Genomic DNA, 18,449 nt, shown 5'->3' on the forward strand with positions numbered 1-18,449 from the left:
TCAATGCAATTTCAAAGTCATAGTGAACTCCCCACAACCTGACAGCCAAATAACAGAATGGCCCACCAGGTACTGCAAGAAACTGATGACACTTAACGGAAAATAATTAGGCAACTCCCATGTAGATATGCCAGACAGGGTTATGTGAAGTGTTCAATGATAACAATGATAGCAAGGCCTGAGGATGATTGTTGCTTGCTTGGGATTTGTTGACAATATGCCAATCAAATGAATGCGCACTAAGTACCATCTGAGCATACCAGCTATTCTATTATGAAGGACAGAAAAAAATTATGTGTGGTGGAAGACAAAACCCACTCTGAAGCTTGAAAATCAAAATTATTACTAGAACAGTTTGCTTTGTAACAGTCACTGTACATACGCTAACATCTTTATCCTTTTCTTCTTCTTTGTCTTCTTTCTCTTTTTTCTTCTCCTTGGTAACTTCTACCCCTTCTACCTTTTCTTTAGATCGTGATCTGAAATGAATATTTCAAGCACTGCGTTTAATTGAAGGGCACTTCATGGTCACCTGAAAAGCTGCATGTGTAAAGAACAGAAACTGTGACACAACATTATACAATTACTTGCCTGAAATAACTCATTACATACAAACCACATTGATTTAAAAGGTTTCAGACAGACTGTATTTTGCACAGGATGTTGCATGTTCAGATGCTATGAATTTAGTGGGGCTTGCTTCTCAGTAACTATACACTGTACTGCAACCTTAAATCAGGATAAGAATGACAGTGTGAACTGTATTCTTTCCTAGTACAGCCTCTTATCACCTCAAATGGCACTCCATGTGACCAAAGGACAGGTGCAGGAAGGGAAAGTGAGCTGCACCCCATTACAGGGACATAATTCTCCTTTGATTCTAGTCTTACAGCTCAACCAAGAGCTGTTGGGCAGGTGGCCATGGTGCTGCTTGAGTGCCACTCCACCCACTCCAAAGGTTTTTCCTGAGGAGCAGGAAGCCAAAAAGGTGAAAAAAAATTCTACCTGAAACTCCCCCAAAGGGGAGAATAGAGGAACGTCGTGAAAATCGGTGTAGCTCTATGCAGTGGGGAGTTGGGTGCCGTAGCCAGGCGTTCCAGGGCCCCACTGCAGCTGGGCGCTTGCAGGTTTGCCACTCCTCTGGCATTAGTGTTCCAGAGCAGGCAAATCCACAGGTATAAGCCTGTGCCGCCTTCAGAGGGGGATTAGCATACACACACAGATTGCACTGCCCATCTCGTATCAAGTGCATTAATTTTATACAAATACAACCTTTGGGAGTATACTCATTCCTATGCTTTTTTTTGCCAACTGAAAATGTCATTTCCAGAATACTTAAAGCTGCCTTAAAATTTAAAGTTTCAGGCTTCCTTAGAACCTTCTCTCTTTACTCCATTGGGGAATCTAATGTTTATTTTACACCTCCTTGAAGGCAGCAACATGTGCAAATCAACTAAAAATGAATGCCAGTTTCGCTAAGTGATTTAGCACTTGCTGTGGAAGTGTTAGTGTTCTCTAAGGAATCTCTGCTGGGTTTTTTTAAATTCTTTCCCTCAGAAACTGACACACTTGGCATCAATATGAAAACCATTTATCATGTTTATTATGGATTTTTTATTATTCCCATATCTTCTACCACAAAAAGGACAAATCCAATCGAAACATGTGCTAACCCAAGGCAATAAATGTACAAATCATTTCTGGTTGGTAAAATCTTATTAAGTTCATTTTAGAGCCCATTGAACTATTTTAATAAAAACCATACGCTTACATTGAGACTGAACTTGTGTCACTGAAGTTTTAATATGTAATTTTTGTTACTTTGAACAAAGCTGATATAGATTTCAGGCATGGTTTACATATTTTAAATGAATAATCTAACTGCATGCTTGCTAATATTATTCATTCCACACCTGATTTTTAAGTCTTAGAACTCTGACCCATAAAACGACGAGGATTAGTTCAGTTTTTCCTGGGCTGGTCTCAAACAGATGCTCTAATGAATAAAGGAAGAAGGCTCTAAGGAAGCCTGCAACTTTAAAGTTTAACACAGCCTGAAACTTATCAGAGTAATAAATTCAGAGCCTTCCTTGGCACAAGGAGCTTTGCTAGGGTGGGGGACACACGCTCTTTTTTTGAATTTGGCAATTATAACAGCTCCTTCCATTCTTCCAAACAAGAGCTAGTGCTGTGCCTTGATACTAATTTATACTAGGGCAGTGGTGGCGAACCTATGGCACGAGTGCTAGAGGTGGCACTCAGAGCCCTCTTTGTGGGCACACATGACGTCCCCCCAATTTGGCCAATCGGCAGTGGCACAGTGCCAAAGGGGTGAGGGGTACACAATGCACTGGGCACATGCCTCTGTGGGGCGTGGCAAGCAAGCAAGGAGCATTCCAGGGGAATGTGATAAGTGAGGGTGTTTCCAGGAGGGATTCCGGGAGACGGCGTTCAGGGCGAGAGCCGAGGGAGGGTAAGCCAGGAGACGGGGCATGGCAGAGGCGGAGGGTGCACGTGTGCCTTGGACACAGTTTCCCCTTGCTCCACCATTGGCACTCGGTCTCTAAAAGGTTCGCCATCACTGTACTAGGGGTTCTATCAGGAGTTAAGGGAGTTTTGGGATGGTGGACAGAGAAATTTTCTCAAACAGAATAGGATTTGTGTCCACCCTAAGCGTTTATCACTGGGTTGGATCCTATGAATCTGTGTTGTTAGTGTTAAAGTCATGTTATTGTTGGTACAGAAGCCACTGTTCTGTTCAGCCATCATTACTCTGTACCAGTGTCCATCACAACCTATAAATTAGGGTACTCAAACTTTGAGCCTGCAGGCAGCTTTGGCATTTTTTTTGGGGGGGGGGGGAGGGGAGGACGAGGAGTACCGGACTAAAATAATGCAGAAAGTGGAACCAAACCTAGAATGGTTGCCACAGGAGGCAAAGTCAAACACAATACATCATCCTTGTTTTGCAAAAGAATTACAGAAGTGGATTATCAGGAAATGAAGGAAAGTCTTGGGGAGGAAAGGAGGGAGAAAGAAAAGGCAAACATAATCACACACTAAGGGGCACATAGATACTTGTTAGTGTGCCTGATCATATAGTGGCTCTGGCTGCTATTGCAGTGGAAAACCCTTTAATTTGAATAAGGTCAGCCAACAAAAAGCCCTGAGTTACTGTGTCCCCACACACTTTCTGTGAAGCTTAGCAGGCACCAGGGAATGTAATGACAGATACTATGAAGCCCACAGGCGCCATGCTGTGGAATTCTGCTGCAGATACTCCCCTCCTACTCCTTCGAAGTATCCTGTGCATTCTTTCTCCTTCCACAATTAGTGAGCTGACTGATGAGAGATGTGGGCAGTGGGCTTAGTGCTTAGGGCTAGAGGGAAATGCAGAAATGAAGCTCTTGAGGTAAATAATGGATGGATACTTTAGTGCAAACATTATGAGCTTAAAATTAAAGGGGGGAAGTATCCTCAGAAGTAGAGGAGCAGAAAAAAACATGAAAGACGGCAAGTAAAACATATCTCAAACTGGTTATGAACAAGCCTTTCTGAGGAACTAAATTCTGCACTAATTGGGCTAAAACACAGGATTATGCATGAAAGGTACACATGGTATTTCTTGGCATAAGCATATGAGGAGGAGACAATGCAAACATTTCCTCAGTGCTTAAAGTCAGCTCTGTTCTGTTCGGTGGGTTATTTCACATCATTTTCTGCTTTATTCTTTGATCTACTTTTTAGTTTCTCTGTTTGCACAAATTCTCCCAAACTGTGCTATGCTCCTTATCTCAAAGCAGAATCTTTCTCAATAACCCCAAGACTGCTATCAGATGCACAGAAAGGGAGAAACAGCAGATGCTCTTAAGCACTGAGAAAACTTTCAAATGCTGGACTCTGTCTGGAAGTACATCCAAATCATGATCATTTACAATTAATTTAATTTTATCTATATCTTTCAAAATAAAGCTTTCACTTTCTTCTTTGTCCTAGCCACATATTTAACTATTTTATTGGTACAACTGGATAAAATGATACACAGTAGTAAGTTACCTATTTTCTACTTTCTTATTCTTGCCAGGGCTGGAAGATCGGGATCGTCTGCTGCGACTTCTGGATCGTCTCCTCTCTCTACTCCGTGATCGTCTCCTCTCTCTACTCCGTTCCCTCTCTCTGCTTCTTGAACGCCTACCAAAAAGTAGAAAAGGGGTTTAAATTGTACTTATCAGAATTTTTTTTCTTTAAAAACTATACCTTTTTTTTAAAAAAAAATTATTTATCAGAGATACAGCAGAAATGTGTATTTCAATAACCAGCTACTCCTTTTGAAGAATGTAACACTAGTTTCTGGATGGCTATAAGCTGTGAGAACAATATCTTTAGGAACTGCCTGGGAGGGACCACAGTTTTGTGGGAGAGGATCTGCTTGGGATGCAGAAAGTCCAAGGTTCAATCCCCAGTATCTCCAGCTTTAAAAAAAAAAAGAAAGTAACAAACAAGCAGTAGGTGATATGAAAGACCTCCGCTTGAGTCACTGGAGAGCTGCTGCCAGTGTGAGTAGACTGACCTTGATGAACCAATTCAGCTTCATGTTTCTAAATGTGCAAACTGAACATCATTCAAACATACTGTGTCTTATCAATTGCTAAAAGGAAGAAGAAGAAGAGTTTGGATTTATATCCCCCCTTTCTCTCCTGTAGGAGACTCAAAGGGGCTGACAATCTCCTTTCCCTTCCCCCCTCACAACAAACACCCTGTGAGGTAGGTGGGGCTGAGAGAGCTCCAAAGAACTGTAACTCGCCAAAGGTCACCTAGTTGGCATGTGTGGGAGTGCACAGGCTAATCTGAATTCCCCAGATAAGCCTCCACAACTCACGCGGCAGAGCTGGGAATCAAACCCGGTTCCTCCAGATCAGCGTGCACCTGCTCTTAGCCACTACGCCACTGCTGCTAATTAGGAGTTATGCTAATTAAAAAAAAACCTTCCTATGCTCCAGCAAGGCTATTTCTGTCACAAGAAAACACAATGTATTTACTTTTCATTTATTTAGAATACTTATATCCCCACTTATTTCTTTGGCTCAGGGCAGCTAATAGCAAATGCTATAAGGAATCAAAACATAAAGAGTCCATTAACAAAATTAAAAACTGACACACTAAAACACACACAAATAGTCAGATCTGCAGGGACAGTTCACACTCCACCAACTGCCTCTGAAACAGAACTAACTTGCTAATAGACCTGTTTATACTCACTCTAGTACACCATTCCAGAGGACTACACCTACCACGGAGAAAGTTTGTGGCCTAGCTGTTGCTTATAGAAAATGCTAAGAGAGGCCACCACAAACAGAAAAGTTGTTTTAGAAATGCAGCTGATGTTTGGAAGTATATCGGTAAATGTAGTCCAGCAGGTATGAGAGCCTTATGTGAAAAATGGTTTTAGAGATAGTAACCAGCACTTTTAGCTGGGTGTGCAAGCAAATGTACCCAGTGCAATTGGGACAGCAGAAGAGTGGTACGTTCCAAGTGGACAGGAATTTTGCTACCACATTTGTACTGACTGAAGCTTCTGAGACATCTTAAAAGACAGCCCCATACAAAGCATGATCCAGTAGTTCAACCTGGAGTTTACAGCAGTATGGCTCCGTCTGAAAATTCTAAATAAAGTGCCACATAACAAGCAATACGTAACTGAAAGAAGCTACTCCTAGCCACAGTACTGACCTATTAGTAAATGAAATAGCCAGATTCAAGAGCACTCCCAAGTTCTTAGTTTGATCTACCAAAAAAGAAACAATTGTTGCCTGGACAAATGTGCCTCTATTTTGCTGGCATCACTCCTTACCATTTTGGCTAGCATCTGGCTAAACAGTCTTTGTCAGATCTTGAATAATCAGCCACATTTTATAGACTCTCTAGGCCACATGGCAGTGGGCTAGTGAAAGGAATGCAAGTCTGTGACAATGGCTGGCTGATCAAGATGGAACTACGGTAAACATGGCCTGGGTTCAGTTCACATGGATAAGGAAGTTTACAACTCCCAAGTTTCCAAACCAACATCATCTCTCTCTTGTCTGGACCAAACTTTAGTTTGTTAATCCTGAGCCATTTGATCACAGCTCCAAGAAACTAGCCCAGACCTTTCACAACAATCTATGGAGGTTTAAATGAGATATATAGACAGATGCCATCCACAGACTGATGATAACCATTCCAAAGCTCCCAATGATCTTGACCAGAGGTTTAACATAATGACTGAAGAGAACTGGAAATAAAACTGACCTGTTGGGTATCCCACACATCAGGTTTTAAGACTGATTTAACAACATGTAAAAAGCTTCCTTTATAAACACAATTTTAAAATTGTGGCTTACCTCACACGTTTCCTGTCACGTGACCGAGATCTCCTCTTGTCCCGGCTCCGTGATCTCTCACGTCTGCGATCTCTCTCCCTACTTCTAGAACGTCTATCATCTCCACGCTTTGCTCTTTTGTCAGATGGAGAACGACTCCTAGAACGACTACCAGAGCGCCCTCGTGAGGAGGAGCGCTTCCGATAATGCCTATGGCAGTATATTAACAAAACAGTTAACATATGCAGCACAACTAAAGAACACAATAAATACTTCTTAAAATAATTTGGAATTCTAATTTTCAAGTACAAGTAATTGTAGAATTTCCGGTGGTGTCACTGACTCTTTAGCCTTAAGGTATAAATGATTTGGTAGAGAGGCTGATTTGACATAACCTTGGTCTTTTGCAACCCCTCATTATTTTCAGATCTGAAGCATTTGGTATTCATATGAAGCATGGCTCAAGGCAAAGAGGCATAACAATAGGAAGAGAAAACCAACTAAGGTACTTAATGGCATAGTGACAAAGGGGCAAAACAAATGGTACATTAATATCTACTAAAGCATTTCCAGTCTATATACTATGTACATTAAATTCTGTGGGCATAACATTCCGTAGCTTATTGATCAAGGCTGAAGATAACAAACTCAGCTTCTGGCAGCTTCCTCAGGCCAACTAGTCTGCCCCATTGCAGCTGCCAATATATTCTGTGTTCTCCCTCAATGGATGATCCTCATGCATACACTTCAAAATGGAGCAGGATGATGTGGACAATGTACAAGAGGAAAATAAAATGTTATGCCAAAACTATAATACATTTTTCATGGAGGAACTTATTTTACTTCTGCTCTAGACAGAATACAGTAAACTCTCCAGGTATAGTTAAAATATATCCTCATAAAGACAAAATAAGGAGCCTCCAAGAACCTAAAATGAAGAAGTTGCCAACCACAGCAAAGACAGAAAAAATAGGTGAAGAGAATAAGGTGCTATTTTTTTAAAAATCACCCTAATTAACTAACTGGAACCTTTTATGGAGCTGATAACATGGAGAAATCGAGGGCATTGTGGTATCACAGAAAATTGTCATCTCTGACACCGCACATGCACTCAACTTAAACAGGAGGGAACACCAGGACAAGGGGAAGCCACCTCTAAGAGGTGAATGAATGTGTGATTGGATCTCACACAGATTTACTGGAAGAGGAAGAAGCTAGTGCAGTCATTTAGAGTACATTTGCATTCAGAAATTGTGAGATCAAAAGCTATTTTTAAATAGATTAACTCACTGTTTTTGTTTGGACAACTGTTGCTTTGTTGATCTAAGGAAATGAGAGAAATTAGGATAAGCAAAGTGATACCTCCTATTGGACCAGATTCTGATTATTCTTTTTGAAACATAAGGACCACAACCCACTCATGCACTACTGGGGTTTCCCGCATTTTATCATGAAAACACATCTACTGTGCAAGCTATTACAGTCAATGCCCAAACAATGTACCATGCCAGCTAAGAAGTATGTGCTTTAAGTAACATCAAATTTGCTTTGAATCATAGGGAATCCATTTGCCTTGAGGCCAGGCTTCACCTGTACAAGACAGCCAGCTGTCTCTGCTGCTCTAACAGTATTTAATCATCTGATAAGCAAACCTTGTAGATCCTAGAGGAGACAAAGTTTCAATTGCTGAGGATTTTTCTTGTAGCCAGGGATGAATACACACAAAATACACACACTGTGCATTAAATAAAAATGACACAAGTGTAAACCCTTTAACCCTGTTCTACATTTAAAATACACAAAAGTAGACCTTCTCACTGTAAGGGAAAACAAGCTATGTCCTACTCTTTGTAAACACCATATGTATATCCTGATCTCAGCTATTCACAGGTCAGCAAGTGCACATACATAAGACCGATATTAAATACCACAGGCTAAATTAATGGTTCAAGATGTTCTTGACAAATTATGACCTTATCAGAACCTGAAACTATGGTAAGAGTTTACTAGAAGATAAAGCTGTAAACTTCACTAGGCTTTTAAATTAGACTTAAACCCATTTATTTGAAAATGGTCCCTTTCCTTACACTGTACTATGACCCTGGGAATACTCTTCTTGAAGTACCCTGTTTGTGACAAATCAGCACAGAAGGTGCAAGTTAACAGTGGTAGTTCCTTGCTCTTGTAATACCATTTGAGCCTATATCCCAGAAGTCATATAAAAACCCAACTTAAATTATCTTTAGTAGCCTATATATAGTTTCGCCATATTTCATGACTGAGCTTAAATGATGACATATTGCTTTATTGCTTATATACCATCTTGATCCACCAAACAGAGTAAGAGTCTAGATTATATCTTAAAAATGCCTTTTAAAAATAAATTAAAACAGACCCACAACATAAATATACAAGAATGAAAATCCCCTAACTAGATTGGTATTTTATTAGTTACTATTACCCCACCCGCAAAGCCAGACAGAAGATGAATTGGAAAATCGAGCTTCAAAGAAGTTCATACAGTGAAGTGCAGAGAAATTAGGAATAATATTTCAATTATCTCGTACAACCAAAAAGCAAAGGAGAACCAGGAGAAACCGAGGGGGAAAGGGCCGCTATGTAACGAAGGCCATTCGCTGCGCTCCCCCTTTTTGCTCCAGCCGGCCACGGGGCTTTCTTCGGCTCCCTCCCCCGCTGCACATCTTCCCACACCGCCCAAGTCAGGCCTATCCCGGAGCCGGCTGAATCAGTCCCTCTGCTCGGCTGACTCCCCAGCGGGAAGGAACAGGCGAGCGCGAGAGGCTCATCCGAAGCGACCCCCGCTCACCTGGACTCCCGGCCCATGGCGGCCCTGCCCGGACAAATGAGCAGCCGCCTTCTCGGCCTGACGCCGCGATCCTTCGCGGGCTAAGCGACGACAGCCACCATCCCCAGAAGGGAAGCCAAGAGGAAGCGAATCAACGAACTCAGGACGGAAGCGAAGGGTGGAGAGGGGGGGGGCGTTTCGTGTCTTCATGCGAGCGCACAGCGGCCTCTGATGCTCGGAGGAGCCAAATGCGCAGAAGGACTCGGTGAGGCCGGTGGCCTCACCAATGTTATCTTGTTGTCAATTTGTCACCACAAAAATAATTTGGAGACGTGTCGCTGTAGGCTGTTTTACTTTACTATCAGGATTCACGGACTAAAGCCCACTTCTTTAGGTGGAGGGGGTCTAAAGTAGCTAATTTCCCTGGCAACGACAGGGACATGTATAATCTAACGCCATAGGAGCCATTTTCTCCAGGGGAATGGACCGTATTTCAAAAAGATTTCATTCAACACGAGTTAGGCTTAAGCCTTTTTAATGCCAAAAATGCGCATTCCAAAGGTAAAAATGTGATATGTAGACTTGGAAATTTGTGCCATTTCTTCCAGAGAAGCTGGGAGCTGGATTCTGGAGATAGGTTGTTATTCCAGGAGAGCTGCAGGACATGGCCACAGTAATACAATTCAGGACCTACAGATTGCTGTAGGTGAGCATCCTTTCCCATACCTTTCATTGAGAGGCCAAATATCATTTAGGAAACTTCTGGAAATTTAAGAGCAGAGCTAGGGAAAAGAAGTGAGAATGTGGTGGTAGGGAGTCCCCTCTCAAAGGCTGCTATTTCCTTCAAGGGAACTGATCTCTGGATATCTGAACATCAGTCTAAGAAAACTCTAGGGCCCACCTTTTTTTTTATTATTATTATTATTATTATTATTATTATTATTATTATTATTATTATTATTATTAATTAGATTTTTATACTGCCCTATCCCCGAGGGGCACCTTGAGATTGGTGTTAACCCCAGCTTTCATCCTTCACTTAGTTGTAAGAATAAAATAGGATACTTATGACCAGCCTTTCTGCTTTCAAAGTAGCATTCAAAATAGCTCCCATGGAGGGGAATGACATATTTCCTTTTGTGGAGAAAGTTTATTATAAAAGTAAACCTGGCCCAAGTTGGTAGACCATGAAGTTGTTCCTATGTCCCATTTGAAGAAATACAAGAAATACTATGAGATAACTTCATCAATTTGCAAAACCCACCAACATAATTCATAATTGCCTATTTTTGTTTATGTGTGTGCGCATGCGCAACATTGGTAAGTGAACAATTTCTTTCACACCTCAAGTAAATACACTAAACATTGACAGTCCTACTAGCTTGGACTCTCCAATATAGAAATTCTCAAGCAAAAATCTGGCTGCTGTAGATCTTATTCTTGGTTTCAAGCTCTAGCTATGGCTCCTCTTATTAATGTGGCAAATCTGTTGCTAAGCTCGATTGCAGCTAACCTTGTCCAACTCCAAACAGTAAATTTCTTCCTTATGCAACTAGTTGAATGAAGGAGCTTAACCAGGGGCGTAATGAGGCAGCCCTGGGCAAACTGTAGCCCTGGGCAAAACCTGAGTTGGATGCCCCCCCCCCCCCCCGTGGGCGGCCACTCCACCACGACCAAATTATTTTTGCACCAGGACATTGGTGCCTGCAGGGGGTGCATTTTTAGACATATCAGCACCAACATTTCAGCATATCATCAGGGGACTGTTCTTATGCTACTTCCCACATTTGGTGAGGTTTGGTTCAAGGAGTCCAAAGTTATGGACTCCCAAAGGGGGTGCCCATCCCCCATTGTTTCCAATGGGAGCTAATAGGAGATGGCGGCTACAGTTTGTAGGGTCCATAACTTTGGCCTCCCCTGAACCAAACTGCACCAAACCTGGGGGGTATCATCAGGGCAGTCTCCTGATGAGACCCTGGATTTTAAAGTTGAGATCTGTGCCTTCTAGAAATGTGCCCCCACCCCCCATTTGCCTGCAACCTCCCATTGAGCAGCAATACAGAAAACTCAATACGCAGTAGACTGAAAAGATTCATGGGCAAAGTTTTCTAGGATGTTCCTGGATAAGAGAGCATTTTTTGGATACCAGGTCAGGGTGCAACTCTAAAATTTCCAGAGTATCATCTGGAAACTTGTTCCTGATTTAAGTCATGACCCCTAAGATTACAGTGCAGATTTGGTTTTAGGGGGTTCAAGGTTATGGACCCTCATTAGAAATGGGGTACCCTGGATCCCACATTCTTTGCTTTAAAGGAGATAGGAGGGGCTTACCCTTTTGAGAGGTCCGCTTGAACCGGACCCGAACTCTGAAACCAAACCTGCACCTAAAGTCCCTCGAGTTGCAAATCATGACATTTAGTCTCCCAGATGATACCCTGAAACCCCAATTGACACTGATGTCTCATCTAAAGAAATGCCCTCCCTGCAAGAACATCCCAAAATTCACCAAAGAATCCTTTGTCATTCTACGACCAGTTACCCTACTACATTACTAAATGTCACCTAGCTGAGAGTTACACAGCAAGCTTCAGGGAGGAACACGACCTCTAGGAAGAGCACCCAGTCTCCAAAACTTTCTTGTAGTCCCATTAGAGGATGGCTATCATTCAGACAGGCAATGATACCCCTAGGTTTTACGAATGGAGTTTGCGGTAGTTTGGGTCCCTCAGGGGGGAACAAGAGGATTATCAGGAACCCCTCCAAAACTGCTTAAGCCCCCAACTCATCCTATTAGCTCCCATTGGAAGCAATGGGGGGGATAGGGAGCACCCCTTTGGGGAGTTCATAACGATTTTGGACCTCCTGAACTGGAAGCAAACCTGTTTAAACTCCTGCAAGGGGGGTAGCATACAGGACAGTCTCCCCTGATGATGCTTCAAAGTTCTAGGCTTGCCACTAACTCTAAAACCTTGCGCCTTTGCTAGAGGCCAAAAAATGGAAAACCACTAAAATACCCCAAAACGAACCCAGCATTTTGATGCCCCCCACAAGGTGATGCCCTGGGCAGCTGCCCACCTTGCCCAATGGGCATTACGCCAGTGAGCTTAACTGGTTCCATTAATAACATGGAAACAAACATCCCCAAGTTCAAATGATCTAGGGGACTTGTTTCCTATACCCCAAAATTTATTTTCCACAACTCTCTCTCTAAATCAGCAGTCCCCAATGTAGCGCTCATGAAGACTGACACCCCCAATATATTTTCTGAAGCCCACCAAGTGTTTCCGGAAGTGGGCAGGGCCAGGTAGGTCTGTTTACCAGCAAGATTTCTGATAAGCCATGGGAGTTGGATTGGCTTTTCAGATTTTTGTTTAAATATTGCTTGCCATCACTACACAAGAATCTTCACTGCGTGTCTGAAGATAAGTTGTGACAGTTATGGAACTTCCTGCAGCAGAAGTTTTGTGGATGCACCCATCAACCTGTGTCGGGATTCCAAAAGTGCCCACAGGTTCAGAAAGGTTCTACACAGAACTAAAAAAGAACAGAACTAGCTCTGTGTAAAAGGACAGATAAATAGATGTCAGCTGTTCAACCTGAAGGCACTGACTAAACTTCACCATCATATCCCTTCATACTATCTCAGTTACTTTTCTTATGTGGGATACACTATTGTCTCGGAAGACTACAGCAAGGAAGCACTTCTGTGTGACCAGGCTGATACCTTATAATTGATCCTTATCACTCTTGTAACACTTGTTCACATTTGTTGAACATTTTAAGCTAAACAAAACTAGTTGCAGAATAACTTGGAGCATTTAAAAATGCCGCTTGGTCTCTGCTTGGGACAGTTTTAGGTTAAATATTCCTGATGTACATCATTGACCAGAACTTCCTCATTAGAAATAATGTAGCAGCTCTAGAAGGTGCTAATACACTTGGCCCAATGAAATTCTTTTGTACCCTGTGAAATAAGAATTTTATAAATCGTGCAGATTCAAAGGAACTAAACAAGGGTATTTACACTGCATGATACAAGTGTAGTGTGTGTAAGACATGCAAGTTACATTATACAGTTGTCACATGGTTTTCCTACATAGAAATTAAACCTATATAGAAGTCATATTTCATGCAATAATGTTCACTGCAGTTCTTATACTACCCTCAACTATGGGCTCATTGCAAACAACAGTTTGAGAGCGGGAATAAAATTAAAGCTGAACACTTAATGTGTAAATATTTAATTTGCCTGCTTACTCTTGACCCTTAAAAGATAATCAAAACAGGAGGTCTGGCAGCGCTCTAAATTTGATAGAGGCTTCACTACAAGCGTAATGCAGTCTACTTTAAAGGCAAAGGTGGGCAAGCCTGCCCAGGGTGGCATCTCACCTTGTAATAGGGGGGCACTCAAAAAATGCTGGAGTTCGTTTTAGAGAGGGGGTATTTTTTTATAAGTGGTTTTTTCCATTTTGGCCTGCAGGGGCGCAGTTCTTAAGAAGCTAGCGGCACCAAAATTGCAGCTGTAATCATCCAGGGAGACTTGTTCCATGTACGCAACACCCCAAGTTTTACAGGTGGAGAGGTTTGGTTCCAGAAGGAGTCCAAATGTTATGAGGGACTCCCAAAGGGGAGTCGCCCCAACTCCCATTAGTTTCCAATGAGGGAGGCCCCACCAGCCAGGAGATGGGGCTACAGTTTGAAAGTGGGTCCATAACTTTGCCCCTTGAATCCCAAACTGCTTACCAGAAGAGCCTGGGGGGGGTATCATTAGTAGGCAGATCTCCTGACTGAGACCCTTGGCAAAAAGTTTTGAAAGGCTGTGCCTTCTAGAAAATGCCCCTACGAGCCCTGCACACCCCCATTAGACAGCTTAATGCAGAAGAAAGTCCTCAATGCAGAACAAAGTGGATTCTTGGGCAGAATTCTCTATGGATGTAGCTCCTGCAGGGGTGCATTTTTAGGATGTATCAGGCAATTCAAAATTTCTTAGGGAATTAATCATCTGGAGTATTTAATGGCATTCCCACAGCTGCTTTAAAAGTGCAGTTCGGTTCAGGGGGCCCAAAGGGGGTCCCCTCCTTAGCACAAGGGTGAATGGGGATGGGGCAACCCCCCTTCTTTTGGCCAGGATCCATAACTTTGGGGACCCTAAAACTGGAAGCCAGGCTGCACCAAACTTGAGCGGGGTTACCATGCAAGGACAGTTTCCAGATGATGACCCTAAGAATTTACCTTGGTGCTGATGTTTATCCAAAACATACACCTCCTTCAAGAACATCCCAAAGAAATTTGCCCCTTTAAGAATCTTTACTGTTCTACATTGAGTCTTTCTTGCATTAGCTGTCCATAAGGGTTGCAGGGTCGAAGTGAAGGGGCAATTTCTGAAGACACAGTCTCAAAACCCTCTAGGTATCCTCATCAGTGAGAACCTGCCCTGATGGATAACTCGGATTTGGTGTGTAGTTTGGTTCTAGGGGGGGCCAAGGTTATGGACCCTCAAACTGGAACCAACATAGAGCAAACTCTAATGCTGGGGATGAATCCAGGAAAAAAGGAATTGATAATAATGAACTTCGCAAAAGATTGTCATGCTTCCTTATATAAACATGCAGTCGCGACCACACTTGGAAGTACAAAGAAAATGTGTTCGAAAGTTCATGGTCATGCCTGAACATGCTCAAAAAAGAAAGGATATTAAGAAAGGAGATAGAAAAAGTGCAGAGAGAGGGCCACAAGGAGTGAAAGTTGAAGAGGGACTGGGAGCAACGCTTCCTCCCATGAGGAAAGGCTTTGGGTGCTGTTTGGGACTCTTTAGTTTGGAAGAGGAGACACGTCTGAGGGGGGGATATGATTGAGAGATTCTATAAAATGTATGCATGGGGTAGAAAATGTTGACAGAGAGAAATTTTTCTCTCTTTCTCTGTCAATACTTAGAACCAGGGGCATTCCTGTTTGAAAATGCTGGAGGGAAGTTGAATTCTAGAACTAATGGGAAAAGGGAAACACTTCTTCCTGTTTTGATAGCGTTGTGATTGGAGTGGTTTGGAATGATGCTGCCTTGCAGGAGGTGAAGTGATGTTGCCACTAACCGGACAGCTTTAAAAGGGGCTTGGACAGATTTCCATGGAGGAGAAGCTCGATTTATGGCCACCAATCTTGATCCTCTTTGATCTGAGATTGCAACAAGCTCTTTTAACAGTCCAGGTGCTTTCCAAGGGAGCAACGAGCCGCCATGAAAGAGCCATTTGCTTTTCACGCATCTCCTACAATGTGAAACAGACTCCCAAAGGAACACCAAAGGTGGGCCACTGCGAGTAACAGAGAGCTGGACTAGATGGACTTTGGTCTGATCCAGCTGGCTTGTTCTTATAGGTTGCTTATAGGAAATTCTAAACTCTGTAGCCCCCATCTGCAACCCCTATTAGCTCCCATCTGAGCTGGCCCCAACACAATGGAGGGGGGGGGGATGGGGCACCCCTTCAGGGGACAAGGTCCATAACTTTGGACTCCTTAGAACCTCAAACCTCACTACAACTTGGGAGAGTAGCATAAGGACAGTCTCCATAATGAGTAATGCTTTAGAAATTGTAAGGTGCTGATATGTCTAAAAAATGCACCCCTCGCAAAGTGGCATCATAATGTCCCTGGTGGCAAAAAAAAAATTAAATTCTGGTGGTGGAGTGGCCACCCATGGGGGGGGGGGGGCATCCAACTCAGGTTTTGCCCAGGGCTACAGTTTGCCCAGGGCTGCCTCGTTACGCCCCTGGATAGAGCTACTGCAAATTATTTTTTAAAAGTTCCTGAATCCATTGCTTGTGACTTCATGCATGCTACCAGTCAGTTCATGTGCCTAATTTCTACGGTGGATCTTGACTTTCTCAGCTATAGTCCTTATTCTATAAGTGTTATTCATATATGCATTGCAGTTAAACCAGTGAGTCAGAGCATCCAGTTTTGTATCACAGAGTATTTCACAAGGTTACTGAGTACTCAGATATCAAGCATAAAACTACCAGCAATGAAAATACAAACCTGGCCCTGGTGTATACTTATACTTGCCCTCCATGGTTCACAGGAAGTATATTCATTTCACTTCTGAATGTGATTTTAGTCTTTCCTAACCAATTTAACATGTTCATAGTGAAAAATGACATTCAGCCCATATCCAGCCCATACTATACCAAAAGATAACCTGACAAAGATTTCTTTCCTTAACATTTGTAAATCTATTCATTGTGTGCTGTAATCTTGCTGGCGGTCCTCTGCTACGGGAAGTTAACTCTCTCTTTTTTTACAGAGGCTATGTAAACAACACCTGCAGGACAGGGCTTTTCAAGTTCACCATGTGAATCCCCACAAAAAGAGGAGGAGAGTAGTAGAAGGATAGTAGTAGTATAGTAGTAGTAGTAGTTTGAATTTATACCCCTCTTTTCACTCCCATAAGGAGACTCAAGGTGGCATACAAGCTCCTTTCTCTTCTTCTCTCCACAACAGACACCTTGTGAGGTAGGTGGGGCTGAGAGAATTCCAAAGAACTGTGACTACTAGCCCAAGGTCACCCAGCAGGAATGCAGAAACACATCTGGTTCACCAGACCCCATCTGTGATGGCCTCCCGCTACTCAGAGTGGAGGAGTGTGGGGAAGGTCCCAAACCAGTTCTCAGCAGATTTTTGGAACTGCACTTCTTGCTCTTAACCACTACACCATGCTGGGTTTCACTATTACTCTTGGTGCCAGGGGCATAATGAATTGCATCAGTGGCAGCAGGGAAGACTGTCAACTATCCAGCATACACAGAGAAGGCCTTAATGCTCGTACATGGTGCTCTTTGGGATTAAATTAACTGCTGCCCATAGTCTACATGCAAAATACTCTGGGGAAAAAAAGCTGTGTTCCAAAATCCATAGGATTAAATTAATAAATACCTGAAAATATTTTTTCATATCCCCTTCCCAAATCACACACTTACATCACCCTCCCCACACCAGAAAGCTCTCCATAGGGCATAACGGACAAAGCAGGGGTGCAGCACAACTGCTGTAAACCTGGAGTGGAAGTCAACTAAGTTCACTCCCAGGAACACCTCGATCACACCCCCACTGTGTTGGTAGGGCTGACAGTGTGGGAGTGCTGATGCAGCACTGGGAGCAGCATCCAGGCATCGGGGGGGGGGGGGTGTCACAGTGATTGTCCCTCCACCACGGTAAATGCCCCGGAGAGTGCAAATGCGTTGGTGCAGGTCTGCGCCACTTCTCCAAGCCAATTCATCCCCCTGCCCACCTGGATTTGGCTGTCTAGTCATTCAACCACAGCACTCAGGCAGCAGCATAAGACCTCTACCAAATCACCAACAAATCAGTGTGTGTGAGAGAGATGGGTATCATCCTGTAGTAGCCATTTTGCAGCTGCCCCAACCACACTACATCAGAATTCCAAAGATGCCCATAGGCTTAAAAATGTTGAAAAATACTAGAGTCAAGACAGTGTCTAACCAGTTCCACACAAACACAGGATGACCATAGACAAAAGAAACAAAGGCCAGGATACTTCTATTCAGATGCTCCCACCAGTGACCTTGCTATCTCCAGTGTTACTCCCATGCTATAGTCTTCATTGTTACTCATACTTCTATTCAGATGCCCTCAACTATTGACCTGGTTGCCTTCTTTGTTACTCACAGACAAGGTTTCTCCACCCACCCTGGACACTCCAACAGATATATACTCCACTTGCTTTCCCAACATCAGATCCTCTGAAGATGCCAGCCACAGATGCAGGCGAAACGTCAGGAGAGAATGCTGCTAGAACACGGCCATACAGCCCGGAAACCACACAGCACCCAAATGTTGGAGATGTCTGACATAAGAGATTGACATTGATAGCCTACAACTAGTCCTACATTGAATATCTTACATTGATATCCTACAACTAGTCTGATAGCTACTTTTTGAATCTAATCAGTAAGGAACAATTTAAACCAATGCAGAGCACAACCCGAGACCTACTCCTGTATCCAATTGGATACCACAGTCCAGAATATTTATTTATTCATTCATTTTTGATATCACTTTCCCCTGCAGAAGGTATCAAGCTACAGAGAAATCCAGTAAGAGCAGCAAAGAGGCATTCACAAAACTTGAAAATGATATTTCTACCTCATTTCTACTATGGAGTTTCAAGAGTCTTGGTTCCCAGGCACTGCCTTTTTCCCAATGCTTTCAAAATTGGAAATTAATTGTGAACAACCAGTGCAGTGTTTATTAATAACAACCAACACAAAGCA

At 42.9% G+C, this 18,449-nt stretch overlaps 1 protein-coding gene across 2 annotated transcripts in view; it reads right to left on the minus strand.

Annotated features, from left to right (window-relative positions):
* The window catches only part of DDX46 (DEAD-box helicase 46), a 34,941-nt gene extending 25,598 nt beyond the window's left edge, over positions 1-9,343 (minus strand). The window contains exons 1-5 of one of the 2 annotated variants that reach the window (XM_048488014.1): positions 9,187-9,343; positions 7,650-7,682; positions 6,381-6,569; positions 4,057-4,191; positions 383-479 (exon numbers count right to left, since the gene is read on the minus strand). In XM_048488014.1, the coding sequence (XP_048343971.1) occupies positions 383-479; positions 4,057-4,191; positions 6,381-6,569; positions 7,650-7,682; positions 9,187-9,203 (471 nt within the window). In that variant the 5' untranslated portion in view covers positions 9,204-9,343. The remainder of the gene's footprint in view (positions 1-382; positions 480-4,056; positions 4,192-6,380; positions 6,570-7,649; positions 7,683-9,186) is intronic. The other variant, XM_048488016.1, reaches the window with a different exon arrangement.
* Positions 9,344-18,449: the final 9,106 nt, after the last annotated feature.

Source organism: Sphaerodactylus townsendi, linkage group LG03, assembly GCF_021028975.2.
Source record: "Sphaerodactylus townsendi isolate TG3544 linkage group LG03, MPM_Stown_v2.3, whole genome shotgun sequence".
Taxonomy (NCBI): domain Eukaryota; kingdom Metazoa; phylum Chordata; class Lepidosauria; order Squamata; family Sphaerodactylidae; genus Sphaerodactylus; species Sphaerodactylus townsendi.